Source organism: Eutrema salsugineum, unplaced genomic scaffold, assembly GCF_000478725.1.
Source record: "Eutrema salsugineum unplaced genomic scaffold, Eutsalg1_0 scaffold_16, whole genome shotgun sequence".
Classification (NCBI taxonomy): Eukaryota; Viridiplantae; Streptophyta; class Magnoliopsida; order Brassicales; family Brassicaceae; genus Eutrema; species Eutrema salsugineum.
In genome coordinates this window covers 885,358-900,802 of record NW_006256858.1, presented here as the reverse complement: position 1 = coordinate 900,802, position 15,445 = coordinate 885,358, and the positions used below count along the sequence as shown (strand labels likewise).

The following is a 15,445-nucleotide window of genomic DNA, read 5'->3' as shown; positions in this document are numbered from 1 at the left end:
CTTCTCCATTTGGGCATGTGTGTACTAGCTGCCCGTATAAACCACAGGTCGTGCATATATTCGACATTCCCTCATAAGCCACATAATATCTCTCCCCGTTCACCATCACTGTCCCCTTTAGTGGCTTCTTGAGGTCTACCTCCACACAAACACGGGCAAAACGAGCTCTCTCAAAGTTCAGTGTCATTGCATCCACCTTCACCGGTTTCCCCAAACCCCGCGCAATCCCCATCAAGATCGATCGATGATAAAAATTTACTGGGAAATTTGCTAGACGAACCCAAACCGGCGTTGTCACTATGTCATGGCTTAACGGATCAAAATCCGGTGACCAAGCTTGCACCATAAGGTAACTCCCAAACGCTCTCCACGGTCCACCCGTTAGCGCCGCCAAGTACTCCGCCTCAACCTCGAACCTAACCATGAAGAATTTTCTCGGTAAATCCATCACATACATAGCCCCTCGTGGCTGCCATAACTCCTTGAGCTTTCGACTCATATTCGAGATCGGGATATTACGACCTAGCACCTTAAAAATCATACATTGTTTCCACAAACCATTTATCGCCTCTAAGACTTCTGTGCCGATCGTAATCACTGGTTCTCCCCCTTCCCCATCTGGAAACTCCAGCACCAACCGCTCCGTCACAAACGCATCATCCAAAACACTCTCGGGACAAAGTCTCCCACCAACACCACCCTCTGATACCTTCTGTGCCCATGAGCCCGACCCCAGCCTGTCTGGGGGCCTGTCCTTCTCACTCACCTCCATCATCGTCACCTCTCGTCCACCATCTTTCAAAACCCTAATATCGCCGTCGCCATCGCCCATCGCAAAATCTTTTTGTCTTTTTAAAAAAACTTAAACTTTATTATTGCTCAAAAACTTGGTTTACATAGAGTTTGCAGAGATCTTTATATAGAGATTCTGACAAGGGTACACATAAAATCTAGAGAAGAAAACAACAAGGTCGTTACGCGTCATTTACAAACGTTAGAGAATCAAAACGATTACGTAGCTGGATTGTGGTGGCTTGTGTCTCCGTACGTTTGACTGTTTTTGACTCACACTGATCCTTATCTCCTTTGTTACTGTTGCAGGTTTTTGTTTGAAGAAGGTGATCGTTGGTGGGCCTCGTGTGGGCTTCATCTCGAGCATTCAGCCCACCTGTCGAAGATTCTGAAAGAGCCAGAATCTTTTCTAATTGACTTATACACCCCCTTAAACTTGGGGTTGGTGGCAAATCAACACCGAGTTTGAACCTTAAGTCAAAAAAAGGTTGTTGAGCCAAGGATTTGGTGAAGACATCTGCAAGTTGTTGATGGCTTGGAACATGCTTGACAACAAGAGCTCCATGAGCAACCCTTTCACGAATATAATGAAAGTCCACATCAAGTGTTTGGGAACGTGAGTAAGAGCAGGATTCACCGTGAGATAAACCGCAGACAAGTTATCACAGTACAGCTTTGGAAGTGATGGTTGAGGATGGCCAATAGCGTCAAGAAGAGAACTTATCCACTTAAGTTCCGTAGCTGCAATAGACATAGTTCTGAATTCAGCCTCTGTGCTCGATCTTGAGATTGTAGAATGTCGTTTTGCAGACCAAGAAATGATATTGGACCCCAAAAACGTACACAAGCCTCCTGTAGATCTCCTGGTTTCTTTACAGTTAGCCCAATCACTGTCACTGTAGGCACGGAGAGTAGAATTTGTATTCGAACTTAGGTTGATTCCCATCTGAAACGTTCCCTTCAAATAACGAAGTATTCGTTTGAGCAAGCTAAAATCCGCTTCAGTTGGTGTATGCATTTTCTGACAAATGAGATTTACTGCAAACTGGATATCTGGACGTGTGAGAGTCAGATATTGAAGTTTGCCTGCTAAGCTTCGAAAGTAAGTAGTATCCGAGAAAGACTTATTCTGTCCTGAAACCTTATCAAGCTGAAGAGGTAAGGGCGTTGGCATTGGTGCACAATCTGACATCCCAGCTGAGACAAGAAGATCTAATGTGTATTTTTCTTGACTCAGAAATAAACCTTCATCATGAAAAAAGGCCTGTATACCCAAGAAATAGTGTAGAACTCCCATGTCTTTCATTCGGAACGCCTTATTCAGAGTGTCTAGAAGCTGTTGCAGCAACTCATCATTGTTTCCAGTCAATACCATGTCATCAACGTATAAAAGTAATAACATAACATCAGATCCTTTGATGTAGACAAACAAGGAAGGATCGGGAATACTGCAAACAAATCCAAAGTTGATCAAGAACGTGCTAAACTTATCAAACCAGGCACGAGGCGCCTGTTTTAGTCCATAAATTGCTTTCTTGAGACGTCAAATATGATCAGGCCTACTCGGATCTTCAAAACCAGGAGGCTGTCTCATGTAAACAACTTCTTTTAAATCTCCGTGAAGGAATGCATTCTGTACATCAAGCTGTTTTATGGACCACTTTTGAGTAACTGCAACATGTAGAACTGATCTCATTATAGCTGTCCATACCACTGGACTAAAGGTTTCCAGGAAATCAATTCCTTCCTCTTGATCATATCCCTTGGTACCTAAGCGAGCTTTCAACCTGTCAAGACTTTCATCAGCCCTCAGTTTAGTCTTGTAAACCCATCTACAACCTAAGACATTCTCTGCAACATCAGGTGGAACAAGGTCCCATGTATTGGTTTCCTGCAATGTACCGTATTCAACTCCCATAGCATCGGTCCACATAGGATCTTTTAATGCAGACTTCACTGTTTTTGGTTTTGGATAATTAGACTTAATAGTGAATAGTACATAGCGTTGATTTGGTTTAAAAATCCCATCCTTTGCTCTGGTAATCAATGGATGAGCATTGTCTGCAGTAGAAGTTGAGGTAATATGTGTTGACTGAACTGGGAGACTTGACTGAAGTGACTCATTTACTAGTGGTGAGGCTGATTGAGACCATGAGCTGTGTGAGCTCTGTGTTGATCCGGTCAAGTCTGTGTTTCCTGATGCATGAGAATAGCTGTTGCCTATAGGATCGGAATCTAAGTCCGTCGTACACTCAGAACTATTTCCTGCACTAGAAAGAGACATGACAGGAAGAGGCAAGGCTTGAGTATCTGTATCTGTAGAAAGAATTGGTTGAGCCGCATTCAGCCCACCTGCAAACGAGTCTGATGAAACCGGAATATCAGACAAGGGTGAGTCATGTGAGTCAAGTGTTACAGGAAAAATACGCCAAGACAGAAGACCATCGGCTGCTTTAGACTGGAAAGTGTGATACTTATCTGCAAAGGGAAAGACAGATTCATCAAACAGAACATGACGACTGATAAACACCCGGCCTTTAGGTGGATAGAGACATCTATACCCCTTGTATTTTTCATTATAGCCAATGAAAACACAGTGCAGAGACTTAGGATCGAACTTATGTTGTGCATAAGGTTTGAGATACGGATAACAGGAACATCCGAAGACCCTGAGTGAGGAATAGACCGGAGGTTTACCAAACAACTTCTCAAATGGACTCTTTTTATCAGTAAGAGCTGAAGAAGGAAGGAGATTACCGAGAAAACAGGCAGTAAAGAAGGCTTCGACCCATAGATATTGAGGGACCTTACTCTGAAATAGCTTAGACAAACCTAACTCAGTAATGTGCCTATGTTTTCGTTCTGCCAAGCCATTCTGTTGAGGCGTATGAGGGCAAGAGAGAAGATGTTTGATACCACAATGTTGCGGATGAGTCAAAAACTTAGTACTCGTGAACTCACCCCCTCCATCACTTTGAAAAACTTTGATCTTGTGTTGAAGTTGTCGTTCAACATACGTTTGAAAAGTGATAAAGACAGAGTAGAAATCAGACTTTCTTTTCAGAGGATAGAACCATGTGAACCTTGAGTAATTATCAATAAAAATTGCATAATATTCAAAACCTTGGTTCGAAATTACAGGAGAAGGTCCCCATAAATCACTGTGAACACGTTCCAAAGGATGAGAAGCTACAAACTCTGAAGGAAGAAAAGAAAGCCTACTGAATTTTCCCAACTGACATGCCTCACACATACGAGAGACAGCCTTATTCATGACTAGAAGATTACTACTTGCAAGATACTTAAGAAGCTCCTTATTGGGGTGCCCAAGTCGCTGATGCCACACTTCAGAACTTGTGCTTTGTTGCCTCGGTGAGTAGAAGGCCATAAACTGTGGGTTCTCCAGTACATACAAGTCATTGTGCCTACTGCCTCGAGCTAATATCTGCCTTGTTCTCTTGTCCTTTACCATCATAGAATCACAATCAAATGTAAATTCACAAGGATAATCCGAAGTAATCTTAGAGACAGATAACAAGGACTTAGCAATACCAGGGCAGACAAGAACATCTGTTATAAGAAGATTACCTTGAGAAGTAGGCCGAGTGGTGGAACCGATATGAGTGATGGGAAGGAAGTCACCATTACCGACCATAACAGAATCATTACCAGTGTAGGGTTGAGCCTGATGTAGCTGAGAGGAAGTGTTGGTAACATGAGTAGAAGCCCCAGTATCTGGATACCACTCTGTTCCAGAAGGTGGAGACGTGTCGGATACTCTCATAGCCGCTAGAGCCTTCTGAACATCGTGTGGTTCGTAGTCTTTGTCAAATCGATTGTAGCACTTGAAAGCAGAGTGAACATACCTGCCACAGATTTGAAAAGTTGGTCGAAGGTTGTTTGAAGTGAACTGTTGTTGAAAACCACTGCCCTGAGTAGAATAAGAGCCTCGTCCACGAAAAGACCCCTGATTGGAGCCTCTTCCACCATTAGAGAAACCACCACGAGAACCAGAGGTGTTGTTGTTGTAGAAAGAGACATTTGCACTCCGATTTGTTGAATCATCAGTCTTCTCAGTTTGAAAGGCAAGATGAGGAGTTACAGAATCAGTCACAGCAGCATAACTCTGAAGTTTGTCTTCAAAGCCCATCAACTTATGAACCACATCCTCAAACGACAGATTGAAATGAGAATCCATAGAGTTTTCAATGTATGTAACAATAGACTCATACTCTCGCCCTAGACCATGAAGAACACCAAAGATCTTTTTCTGTTCAGAAATAGGAGCTCCTATAGAAGCTAGTTGATCACACAAATCTTTGATTTCTCCCAAATACACAGCTAGTGACCTAGATCCTTTTGCAGTGGTTTGAATACGTCTCTGAATATCTAACTTTCTAGTGAGTGACACACGGTTGTACTTTTGAGCAAGTGAGAGCCATACCTCTTGAGAGGAGCGTAAGCCGAAGACTGACCGTAAAGCTTCTTCAGAGAGAGAACCAAAGATCCACCCAAGCACAGACTGTTCATTTTGAAGCCAGACCATAAGTTCTGGATTTGGAACATCAGAGAGCATCGAACCAAAACGGACAGTTGTTGTTGCTGGAAGCTGAGGTGTGGCCCCTATAACATGACCAAGTAGACGTTGACTGGACAACCAGATCTCCATTTGAGATTTCCACATCAGGTATGTAGAAGCAGAGAGCTTCAGTGTCACAAAGTGTGAGATATTCAGAGGTGACGAGAGAGGTGCTGGAGGAAGCGACTGCAGCGATGAATGGAACGTTGGAGCTCCAAAAAGCGGCGGAGTTGACAAGCTTGGCGCATTCTGTACTCGATCTGGAGCTGGAGGAGCTCGATCCTGGCCCTGTGTAACTCGAACTGGAGCTGACGGAGTCGGGTTTGGTGTAGAGCTCTCAGAACCGGGAGGGGTTGATTGAATCTGTGTGTCGCTTGCCATTGTTGTCGCCGAGGAAGAGCCTTGCGCTCTGATACCATGAAAGTTTGAAAGAAACTTGAAAACGAAGAAAAACTCAAACTTTATTATTGCTTAAAAACTTGGTTTACAGAGAGTTTACAGAGATCTTTATATAGAGACTCTGACAAGGGTACACATAAAACCTAGAGAGGAAAACGACAAGGTCGTTATGCGTCATTTACAAACGTTAGAGAATCAAAGCGATTACGCAGCTGGATTGTGGTGGTTTGTGTCTACATACGTTTGACTGCTTTTGACTCACACTGATCCTTATCTCCTTTGTTAACGTTGCAGGTTTTTGTTTGAAGAAGGTGATCGTTGGTGGACCTCGTGTGGGCTTCATCTCGAGCATTCAGCCCACCTGTCGAAGACTCTGAAAGAGCCAAAAGTTTTTCTGATTGGACTTATACATGAAATCCTATTCATACCCAAATAAGAGTAGTTTTTTATAAATCGGTTTGACTTTAAGTTAAAAAAAACTTCAAAATTTAAAATATATATCTCTGATTTAAATATATAATTTTTCATAAATTTTATGTGTGGTTGGTTTATGATAAAACTATTTTAAGTTTGCATGTCCATATTTCGATAAGTCGATAGTATTAGTTTATCGATCTAAAGCCACACTAAATAAAAATGAGTACGGATACACTTTTCAAAAGTACAACAAAACAACTAAAAACAAAAATTACAACAAAAAGAAACAAACAAAGGAAACATAAAATGGTGATCATACGATGTTACTGTTACGTATACTTGGATGTATTACGAACAGAGGCTATCTCGACGTCATCACCACCGTCAGCAACAGCCAGACTTGGCTGGACACTCTTGTAAGTGTATCTCTTAGCTACAATCACAAAGAAGCATAAATTTGCAGCGGTCAAAGCGGCTAGCGTCCAGTAATAGCGGTCTAAGCGGCTGCTATTGAGGTCTTTCCCTAACCAGCTCTTCCCTGAGATTTCCTCGGCTATACGATCAGTAACCGTCATCAAAAGATTGTTGACAAAGCTAGCCGCTCCAATCACACTGAGGTAAAACGCTATGCCTAAGCTTCTCATGGAGTCAGGGACTTGGTCGTAGAAATACTCTTGAAGACCCACAAGGGTAAAAGCGTCCGCTATGCCTATAACTATGAATTGAGGAGCTAACCATATAGCACTCATGGCCACGTGATTTTGCTTTGTGTAATCCAATCTTTTTTTCTCAACTAGAGCAGCAGTGATCATGGCGATTAAGGAGAATACCATACCGGTCCCGACTCTTTGTAGAATGCTAATACCTCTTTCGTTTCCCGTGACGCGTCTCAAAAGAGGCACGAGGAATTTCTCGTAGACTGTTATGGAGATGATCATGGAGAGAGCTACTAGGGAGAACATGGACGAAGGAGGAACTATGAAGCTTTGACCGATGTGTCGGTCCATGATAATGGCTTGTTTGATGAAGAATGTTGTGCTTTGAGTGGCGCATATGCCAAAGGCTAATGTAAAGAACCAGATTGGAATCATGTTGATGAGTAGCTTCACTTCTTCCACTTTAGTTACCGTTGCAAGTCTCCATGGACTCTCCTTCTCGGCCATAGCGTTCTCGCTTCCTCGGTCTTCAATTATCGCTGCTTTGTCTAGAAATCTGCAAACCGTATATCAATTAGTTCCATGCATGTATGGATGCTAAAGAAACCTAAATCGGAATTGAGCATGTACATGTCTCTAGTTATGATGCACTTACTTAAGATTTTTTGTGTTGGACAGAAGCCTGCCTTTAGTATACTCTTCTCTAGACAACTCATGGAGAAGAGAAGAGTCATTGGGACAACGAAGATGTCTTTTGGCAATTGCAGCGACAAAAACTTGCAAGATCGGGGTCAACGGGCTACCAGAAGGTGCTCTATAACGGTAAAACGGTTTGCCGATAAGGAAGATCAAAAGCGATGTAGCCATGACTACAGTGAGTATGATACCAGCCACACCCCAACCAATCCGGTCTTCGACATAGACGATGACAGTCACCGCGGTTAAAACACCGGCGCATAGACCGGCGCTCCACCAGTTAAAGTAAGACATTTTCATTTTTCGTTCTTTGGGATGGCCATCTTCAAATTGATCAGCTCCAAAGCTCTCAAGGGATGGCTTATGACCTCCAGTGCCTATTGAGATCAAGTAGATTGCAATGAAGAAGGCTATCTCGTGGGCTTTTCTTGGCTCAACGCATATTTCTTCATGACAAGCTTTCAATCCCGGTATAAACCAAGACAGTGTTAAAAGAATCAAACCCTGTAAAATTGAACAAAATTAAGACACAAATTAAACCATCATCTTTGACTAATCTAAAAAATTTACGTTGTGTATAAAGGTATATCATGAAGTGATCCGGTCTTGAGAGTGTGTAAAAATGTGCTAGTACACCAAGACACACAACAAAATAACATAACAAATAATATAAATAAGGTTTGTATTTAGAAAACGTGACCGTCTAAAAAATATTTCAAAACTTTGTGCAAATATTTTTTTTATTAGAAATGTTTTGATGAGTTGAATATAATTTTTTAAAAAAAAAATAAGGATCCCAATATTATTAAAAGCGGAGTCCTCTTCAAATGTATCAGTCGCACATGCTAAAAGACATATGGTCTTCATTTAAAATATCCAACAACGCTCCTAACATTTTGGAGTATTATCGAGTCGGTTTTCAGAGTATATATATATATATGCAACAGGTGCTAACAAAATAACTAAAAAAGTGTATATAAATAATGTTTTTATTAAAAAATATTGAACATGGTACATAATTTTCTCGAGTAGAAGTTATTACCATAAGGTAGATGATGGTTGCAAGTAGAACGGTTGCATAACGACCGAGATAAGCATCGGCGACGAAGCCTCCAAGGAGAGGCATCAAAGTAGTAACACCAGACCAGTAGTTTGCATTTCTTACAGCCATCTTTAGGTCTTGGTGAAGAATGGTCGTTAAGTAGACCACTAAGCTCGTAGCTATTCCAAAGTAACTTAGCCTTTCGCTGAATTCGATTGCTGTACACATATATCAAACCATAATTAAGATCATAATTTAAAGATAGTTCCACAAAGACATAATATCAATATTCTCTTTACAAAGTTTGATATACATACCAATGATGAAGAGTGCAGCTCTCCAAGCTCCGGTTCTAGCCCGACGCGGAATCTCTCCTCTACTATCGAGAGAAGAATCAAGAACCCATTCTTGTTGATCATCGTATGAATCTTGAATCTCTGTATCAATCTTGTTGTGATCCATAATTTTATGTGTTAATGATTGAGAGAGAGAGAGAAAGAGAGAGTGAGAGAGTGAGATATATGATTGTTGATGAGTGATGTGTTTGTGGAGAAGCAAGCTTGGTCCTCTTTATAATGGATAACATTCGCTATGTTGACTCTTCTTGTTTAGTGCTTCAAGATTCTTTCAATGGAATTTTCCACAAAAAAAGACACGCTAGGTTGACAACTAGAAGACACGTAGAGAACGTAAATACTATTCTTATTCATCAATAAAAAAAAAAACAATATGTACATAAAAAGCTTAAATTTAATTTCATCCGACTTTTCATTACACGACTATAACTTTAGGCTTTAGTATAAAGTTTATACAAACATACAGGGAAGAAAATGATAGTTAAGTTTTGGTTACGCTCAGATAAGTACAAATCTCGGTGTGATGTAGTACTCATCTTTTTTCAATCGGTCACTTTCAGATTATAACTTGTGAAAAAAAAAAAAATTTGTGTGGTTTTGTGGACTTCAGGAGTCTCATAAAAGACGTTGAAATTTCCATCAACTCCAAAGTTTAAAAGAGCTAGAATAAGATAATTTTACCAAATAAAACATGGAGTTGGAGACAGTAAGACCTCAGATTTGATCGATGCTTTCTATTTGTTAAAAAGATTACTAAATCAGAGAGATGTGGTAACCAAATTTGATTCTTGTTCAACAAATTTGAGCTACATATGAAGCCAGAATTGAATTTAGACTCAAATAGAAAGACGTGAAACCAAAGATAAACTTCAAGTCCTAGCACAAAAATAATTTAGCATGCATTAGTCGTTAATTATGCAAAGATATACAAGAATCTTGTGGATCCTAAGAAATCTTCAATTCATATGGATTTTGATACCTATAGTATGAAGATTCCCTCTTTGTGTCTATATGGAGATATCTCCCTCTTGGCTACCACCAAGATCAAAGACTTGTAAGAGTCGAGTGAAATTCACCAATGGTCCAATACATCATTACTGCCCCTACACAAAACAATGATTCCACAGTACCAAAGATGTTGTTCCAAAAGATCTTGGATTAACCGTCTTGTAGCCCTCTAGGATCTGATCCTTAATATCTACAAACTCTTAGAAACTTTTAAAACTAATGTCAATTCAAGAAGACAACGACCTATTGTTATTTGGTTAATTGACAAGTTCAATCCATATATCTTCTCGAAACTATTCCTAAAGCAAAGTTCGATTCTTTAGTTTCTAAAGCGTAATCTCTTTTGGAAGATAACAACGATCAGTAAAACTATTTACACTTGAAAAAAAAACATAATTTTCATTTTAAGGGTTTTCCTATTCTTTAATATACTTTACAAAACAATCTCAACTCCTTATTTAAGAAGTAAAAAATCCTTAATAATTAGGTAATATTGCCCAAAATAGGTAAGATTACCGATTGATGTAACATCATTTCTGATTCCCGCACGTATCTTCTTAAGATCATACCTAAAATTCAGCGATGACAAAAACATTCTGCAGCCACATTTCAAAGATATTTTTTAATCATATAGATCTCATCCTCATCTATTAATGGTGTTGTTAACCACCACCACAATATGTTACACGATCCATGTTGTACTCTAACTACTACTATAAGTCTATAATTACTCACGATAAAGGAAAAAAAAAGCAAGGAAGAGACACACTTAGCGTAATCATATAATTCCAACTGTAACAGTAATAATCACGTGTTAATTAATCAATTAGAGGGGTCAATAATGCTTAAGACTGTAACCACCATCCAAATTAACGTCATTATACGATCATTATCCTCTACTTCTACAGTGATCCATATAGCCTTATTTTCGAGAAAAAAAACGAATTTCTCATATAGATATGTGGTTAGGGAGTTTAATTAAAGAGATTTAAGTGGCTGTGGCTAGCTTATTGGTGATCATTGCCAGGAGAAAGTTGCGAATCTTTAGTGGATTTGCTACCAGAACCAAAAACAGCATTCCCAAATCGTGTATATTTAAATTAAAGAAACAATTTATGTTCAGATTAAGAGTCAACTCTTATCATGTATGATGAACTAATGGAAATCTGAGGCTGTGGTTGAGGAAAGTGGATTACCTTTTCCCTTAGTGCTGCTACCACCATTGACTGATTCCCATTATCTATTACTACTATATAACTAATCCCTACCCAAAGATATAAATGGAGACAACAAGGTATTTAAAATTGAATCTGAATCGGATTATTTTTGTACTACGTTATATGAGTCATCAGACCGTTGATTATTATATTGACATTTTTAAGTTATATATTGTGTAAACAGATCATATATTCGAAATCATTTTATAAATTTCAAATTCTTTTGTTTTCTATTTTGACCACATTTTAATTTTCAATAATATAGTAAATGTTCAATATTAATGAAAGATAAGAACATTGAACAAATGGGAAAAAAAATTTTGAATTAATTTTGCTGATAACAGTTGAATTTTTTCACAGTTCAAAAACACTCAGAGAAGAAAACTTCTAAAGCAAGCTACTCTTTTATATATGTATATATAACATATGCTCTTATATACTGTCTACAAAAACAGTGAAACCGAACAAGTGAAGTTACCCGCTGCTTCGTTTGGGTAACAGATTATCGCATCTCTTATATTTCTTGTTTATAGTGGAGTTTTTAAGCTAAATTAAGCAAGGATGACAAATTACTTAAATAATGTAGATGGGAATAATCAATCATGAGTGGTTCGCAAGAACTAAATTGGGAATCGGAACCTAACTATCAATTTGTGTGTGTTGAAGAATTAACCATCTGAATTTCATGTCTTTTTTTTTTTATCACCACCACATACAACAAACGTGATTATGCTCTTGGCTATAGGACCACAGATAAGATTCCTCGGCGAGGTCTCTTGTTGAGGTCTCTATCAAGAATCGATACCGTTTTTTTCCAAGCGAAGAATAAAGAGCACATGATGCTCGTGCTTATTCATATTTTCCTTTGAAATTTGCATTTTACATTAGAGATGCTTTCATTGACAAGCCGTTCTCCCTTTTCTGATCTAATAATCTTAAAAGTCTTCATTTTTATTCTTGTTTGAAAGTGATGTCTGAGTGAGAGAGAGAGAACTCTTCCACTACGCGGTTTTGTGTTATGCACTGACGAAAACAGAAATAGTAGAAATCAAAAATTCAAAATGGATGATAAGAAACACATGTTATAACCAAAATAAGGCACCAACGTATTTTGTTGAAAGACTCAAGATAGATCATCATTACCTTACAAAATTCTACGTATCAAACGGAGCAGGTCTACCCACTTTGACGTGAGTTACTAAACTAAAACCTCAATGTACTATTTCTAACATATAAATTTCAATGGTACTATTGGTGTAAACGTATGTTAGAACAAGTACTAATTTTCATAAACAATTTATTTAACACAATATAAATATTTCTGAAAGATATTTTGCAAATGAACATGTCCTCGACGAAAAAAGGATACACGCTATTTTAGTCAAACTAACGTAAGTAATTATTACAGATTGAGTAAAGATAATTAATCAGCACCAGTGGTCTAGTGGTAGAATAGTACCCTGCCACGGTACAGACCCGGGTTCGATTCCCGGCTGGTGCAATTGTTTTACAAAATTTTAGATTTAGGCCATTTTCCTTATTTTGCAGACGAGCCCGAAACTGTTTCAAGGTAGGCCCAATATTGTGAGTATTGAGAGACGAGAACCCCTAAGCTTGCAAGATCGATTTTCTCAAAAATTTGCTTCAGGAAAAAACTATCGAACTTCCAGAGAACACTTTAGACGGAATCGATGGCGACTTCTCAGGCGGTGATGGCTACGATCAAGTCGGCTAGACCGACTTTCCGCAACAACCACGACAAGGTCGCATTCGCTGTTCACGCTTTTTTCCTGACTTCCGGTTTCGACCTCACTGCCACCGGACGGCCTGCCTTCGCTGACGACGCTCTGTCTTCGTCTTCCACTCAGGGTTAGTATTGGTTTCATCTTTTTAGATTATCTTATTTATTTTTTTTATAGTTTTATGGAATTTTCTAGGGTTTAGGATTTCTGATTTGTTCGGTTCTGTATTCTCTAATAGAGGTTGGGATTGACGGGTGGAACGAATTCGATGAATACGCGTTTGTCTATACTAATCCGTTGAACAAATCGACGAAAGTTCTGGTCAAGTGTTTGCCGATTGATGATAAACTTTTTGTTGATGCGCTTGCTGATGGTCAAACAGAACCTGCCCATCTCGAGATAGAGTATGCAATGGTTTCTCTGTCGAATTGTTATTTCTTTTTTTTTGTGAAATCTTAAGGTTTCTCTGTCGATTTTGATTCTATTTCTGGTTCTTCTTGCAGAGTTGGGGATTATGTTGGTGAATTCAACGAGGGGAATTACACTGCACAGTACAAGAATTTTGACAAATTAGTGAGTAATTTGAAGAATGAGATTCTGGATAAGCTTTACGGAGGAGTAAAACCTGTTCCTTCGAGAGCCGGGTCCAGGTAATCCCCGCTTAATTACAGATAATTTATTGCTCATGAGCCAGAAACTGTTCTTAGATGCCTCTTAGTGTTTTAGTTTAGTGTATGTTCAGTAGGTTTAGCAACGAGCATATGATTTCACTTGTAGTGTTGCTAGGCTACCTTGGCACCGTAAATATAGTTTTTGTTGACGGATTGATCTGACTTAAGTTGCTCATTCATATAGTCGTTTCGTTAACCACACCAAAATAATGTGCAGAGCTTTGCTAGTGTCTCGATTTTTTTGGTGTACAAGGCTTTGTAGCCTTGGTACATGTTGTTCTCATTGTGAAATCACAGTTTGTGGGGGCATTTTTTGGTTGAGCCAGAATGATTTGTTTCCTAATTCTTGAAGTGTATACTAAGACATCCATCTTTATCTTTGGTTGCTTGCAGTTCTGAGACAAATGAAGAGCGTGGATATCACGTTGAAAGGCCTGCTCCACTAGACCCTCTGATTCACCCCTCAGTTCCATTAGGCCCTCAGTTTCACCCCTCAGGGTAATACATCGACTACTTCTACTTCTTACTCTTATGATCCAAGAATTGCTACAAATTTTGTTTACTTGCTTTCTTAGCCATAATTGCAATGTCAGAGTAAAGAAGAGAGTTCACTGAGTCATGACAGTTTTTTTTACCTATAAGGTATTAGAAAACTAAAACTTATCGGTTATTGACTTTGATTCTTAGGGTGCTACTTCCTCCGATACGGGATAGTGGTTTCAGCGATCTTATCCCCGGACCAGGTGCTGGAGCATACCCTGTCAGGTGTGTGTTATCTATGTTAAAAGAAACTATAGTTACAAATGGCATAAATTTCATTTCACTTGCAATGGTATTCACCACACATGTTTTCTTAATTATCTCTCACCAGGGGTGGTTTTGGCGATGGAAGCATGCTAGTAGGTATGAACCATTTTTCTATCATTATTGAGAAACGAGAGATTATCAGCTTACTTGATTATATAATCTGTTAAAACTGATAATGTTTGGTTGCAGGACCAAATGATCGTAACATGTTCCCCCGGTTTGGTGATCAACCTGACTACATGGGACCACCACAACCGTAAACTCTCTCACTCTTTCTTGCATCTTTTTTATTTCACGCAAATGGCACATACACATACACAAGCTATGTAGTTGACCACAAGAAAAGCCATCTTAACTGTTCACACAAATAATTATGGGTTTTCTGGTTTTTGACAGTGGTGTGCCACCTCCTGGTGCTCGTTTTGATCCTTATGGCCCGCCCGATGTTCCAGGTTTTGAGCCAGGCCGGTTCGGAAGGTAATAGTCTTTTACTTAATGAACTCCACCAATCGAGATGTGTTTTTTTTGTTTTTTGACGATGGTTTATCTCAAATCTTGATAGGCAACCTCCAAGAAGGCCGCATCCTGATCTTGAGCATTTTCCCGGCGGTGGAGACTTTATATAGTCAAAGTAAAAAGGCATCTGCAAAGAAAGAAGAAAATGTTGGCATAATATAATAACTTTCATCTTTATGTTCGAAAGTCTAGTAGTGGCTACGTACAGACAATAGGATCTACGTTTAAAAAAAAAAAAAAAGCAAGCAGACAATAGGATCTATTTGCTTTGGTTCTTTTTTTTTGTTCGGAATTCCCCAGCTCTGTTTATAACTTTCATATAAAATATATATATATAAAAAAGTTTTGATGTATTTGCGCATTTTGAAAATTCCCCTTGGTTAGTGTCTGAATCGGTAGCCATATATATACAAGACAATCGCTTGAATAGTTTGTGAATTTAGAAAAGCATATCATTATCTATTTCTCTTCGGGTCAGATGAATTTGTCGAAGATACATGTCCAGTTGTGTTTTGGTATTCATATCGAGACAAACTATTTTTTCTTG

General features: G+C 39.0%; 3 protein-coding genes, 1 non-coding gene and 1 pseudogene across 4 annotated transcripts; 2 read left to right on the top strand and 3 right to left on the bottom strand.

Annotated features, from left to right (window-relative positions):
• Positions 1 to 832, bottom strand: part of LOC112087790 — a 4,841-nt pseudogene extending 4,009 nt beyond the window's left edge.
• Positions 833 to 1,264: 432 nt separating this feature from the next.
• On the bottom strand, positions 1,265 to 2,167 carry LOC112087789 (uncharacterized mitochondrial protein AtMg00810-like). The gene has a single exon (XM_024157774.1). The coding sequence runs from the start codon at positions 2,165 to 2,167 to the stop codon at positions 1,265 to 1,267; it is 903 nt and encodes a 300-aa protein (XP_024013542.1).
• A 4,205-nt stretch (positions 2,168 to 6,372) lies between these two features.
• LOC18021023 (protein NRT1/ PTR FAMILY 5.7) lies at positions 6,373 to 9,043 on the bottom strand. Its single transcript, XM_006403571.2, has 4 exons — positions 8,899 to 9,043; positions 8,582 to 8,799; positions 7,499 to 8,043; positions 6,373 to 7,399 (listed from the first exon to the last, which is right to left on the bottom strand). The coding sequence occupies exons 1-4, from the start codon at positions 9,041 to 9,043 to the stop codon at positions 6,517 to 6,519; spliced, it is 1,791 nt and encodes a 596-aa protein (XP_006403634.1). The 3' UTR covers positions 6,373 to 6,516.
• A 3,549-nt stretch (positions 9,044 to 12,592) lies between these two features.
• On the top strand, positions 12,593 to 12,663 carry TRNAG-GCC. Its single transcript has one exon. It is a non-coding gene; the product is annotated as a tRNA-Gly (tRNA).
• Positions 12,664 to 12,799: 136 nt separating this feature from the next.
• LOC18021022 (probable proteasome inhibitor) lies at positions 12,800 to 15,251 on the top strand. The gene is made up of 9 exons (XM_006403570.2): positions 12,800 to 13,031; positions 13,143 to 13,308; positions 13,408 to 13,554; positions 13,969 to 14,073; positions 14,263 to 14,340; positions 14,447 to 14,478; positions 14,572 to 14,638; positions 14,779 to 14,859; positions 14,945 to 15,251. The coding sequence occupies exons 1-9, from the start codon at positions 12,854 to 12,856 to the stop codon at positions 15,006 to 15,008; spliced, it is 918 nt and encodes a 305-aa protein (XP_006403633.1). The 5' UTR covers positions 12,800 to 12,853; the 3' UTR covers positions 15,009 to 15,251.
• The last annotated feature ends 194 nt before the right edge of the window (positions 15,252 to 15,445 follow it).

Coding starts and splice junctions, on each gene's coding strand:
- LOC18021023 (XM_006403571.2), bottom strand. CDS start 9,043: ATGGATCACAACAAGATTGATACAGAGATTCAAGATTCATACGATGAT. Junction 8,800..8,898: donor AGCTGCACTCTTCATCATTG/GTATGTATATCA, acceptor ATATGTGTACAG/CAATCGAATTCAGCGAAAGG. Junction 8,044..8,581: donor CAACCATCATCTACCTTATG/GTAATAACTTCT, acceptor TCAATTTTACAG/GGTTTGATTCTTTTAACACT.
- LOC112087789 (XM_024157774.1), bottom strand. CDS start 2,167: ATGGTATTGACTGGAAACAATGATGAGTTGCTGCAACAGCTTCTAGAC.
- LOC18021022 (XM_006403570.2), top strand. CDS start 12,854: ATGGCGACTTCTCAGGCGGTGATGGCTACGATCAAGTCGGCTAGACCG. Junction 13,555..13,968: donor CCTTCGAGAGCCGGGTCCAG/GTAATCCCCGCT, acceptor GGTTGCTTGCAG/TTCTGAGACAAATGAAGAGC. Junction 14,639..14,778: donor TACATGGGACCACCACAACC/GTAAACTCTCTC, acceptor GGTTTTTGACAG/TGGTGTGCCACCTCCTGGTG.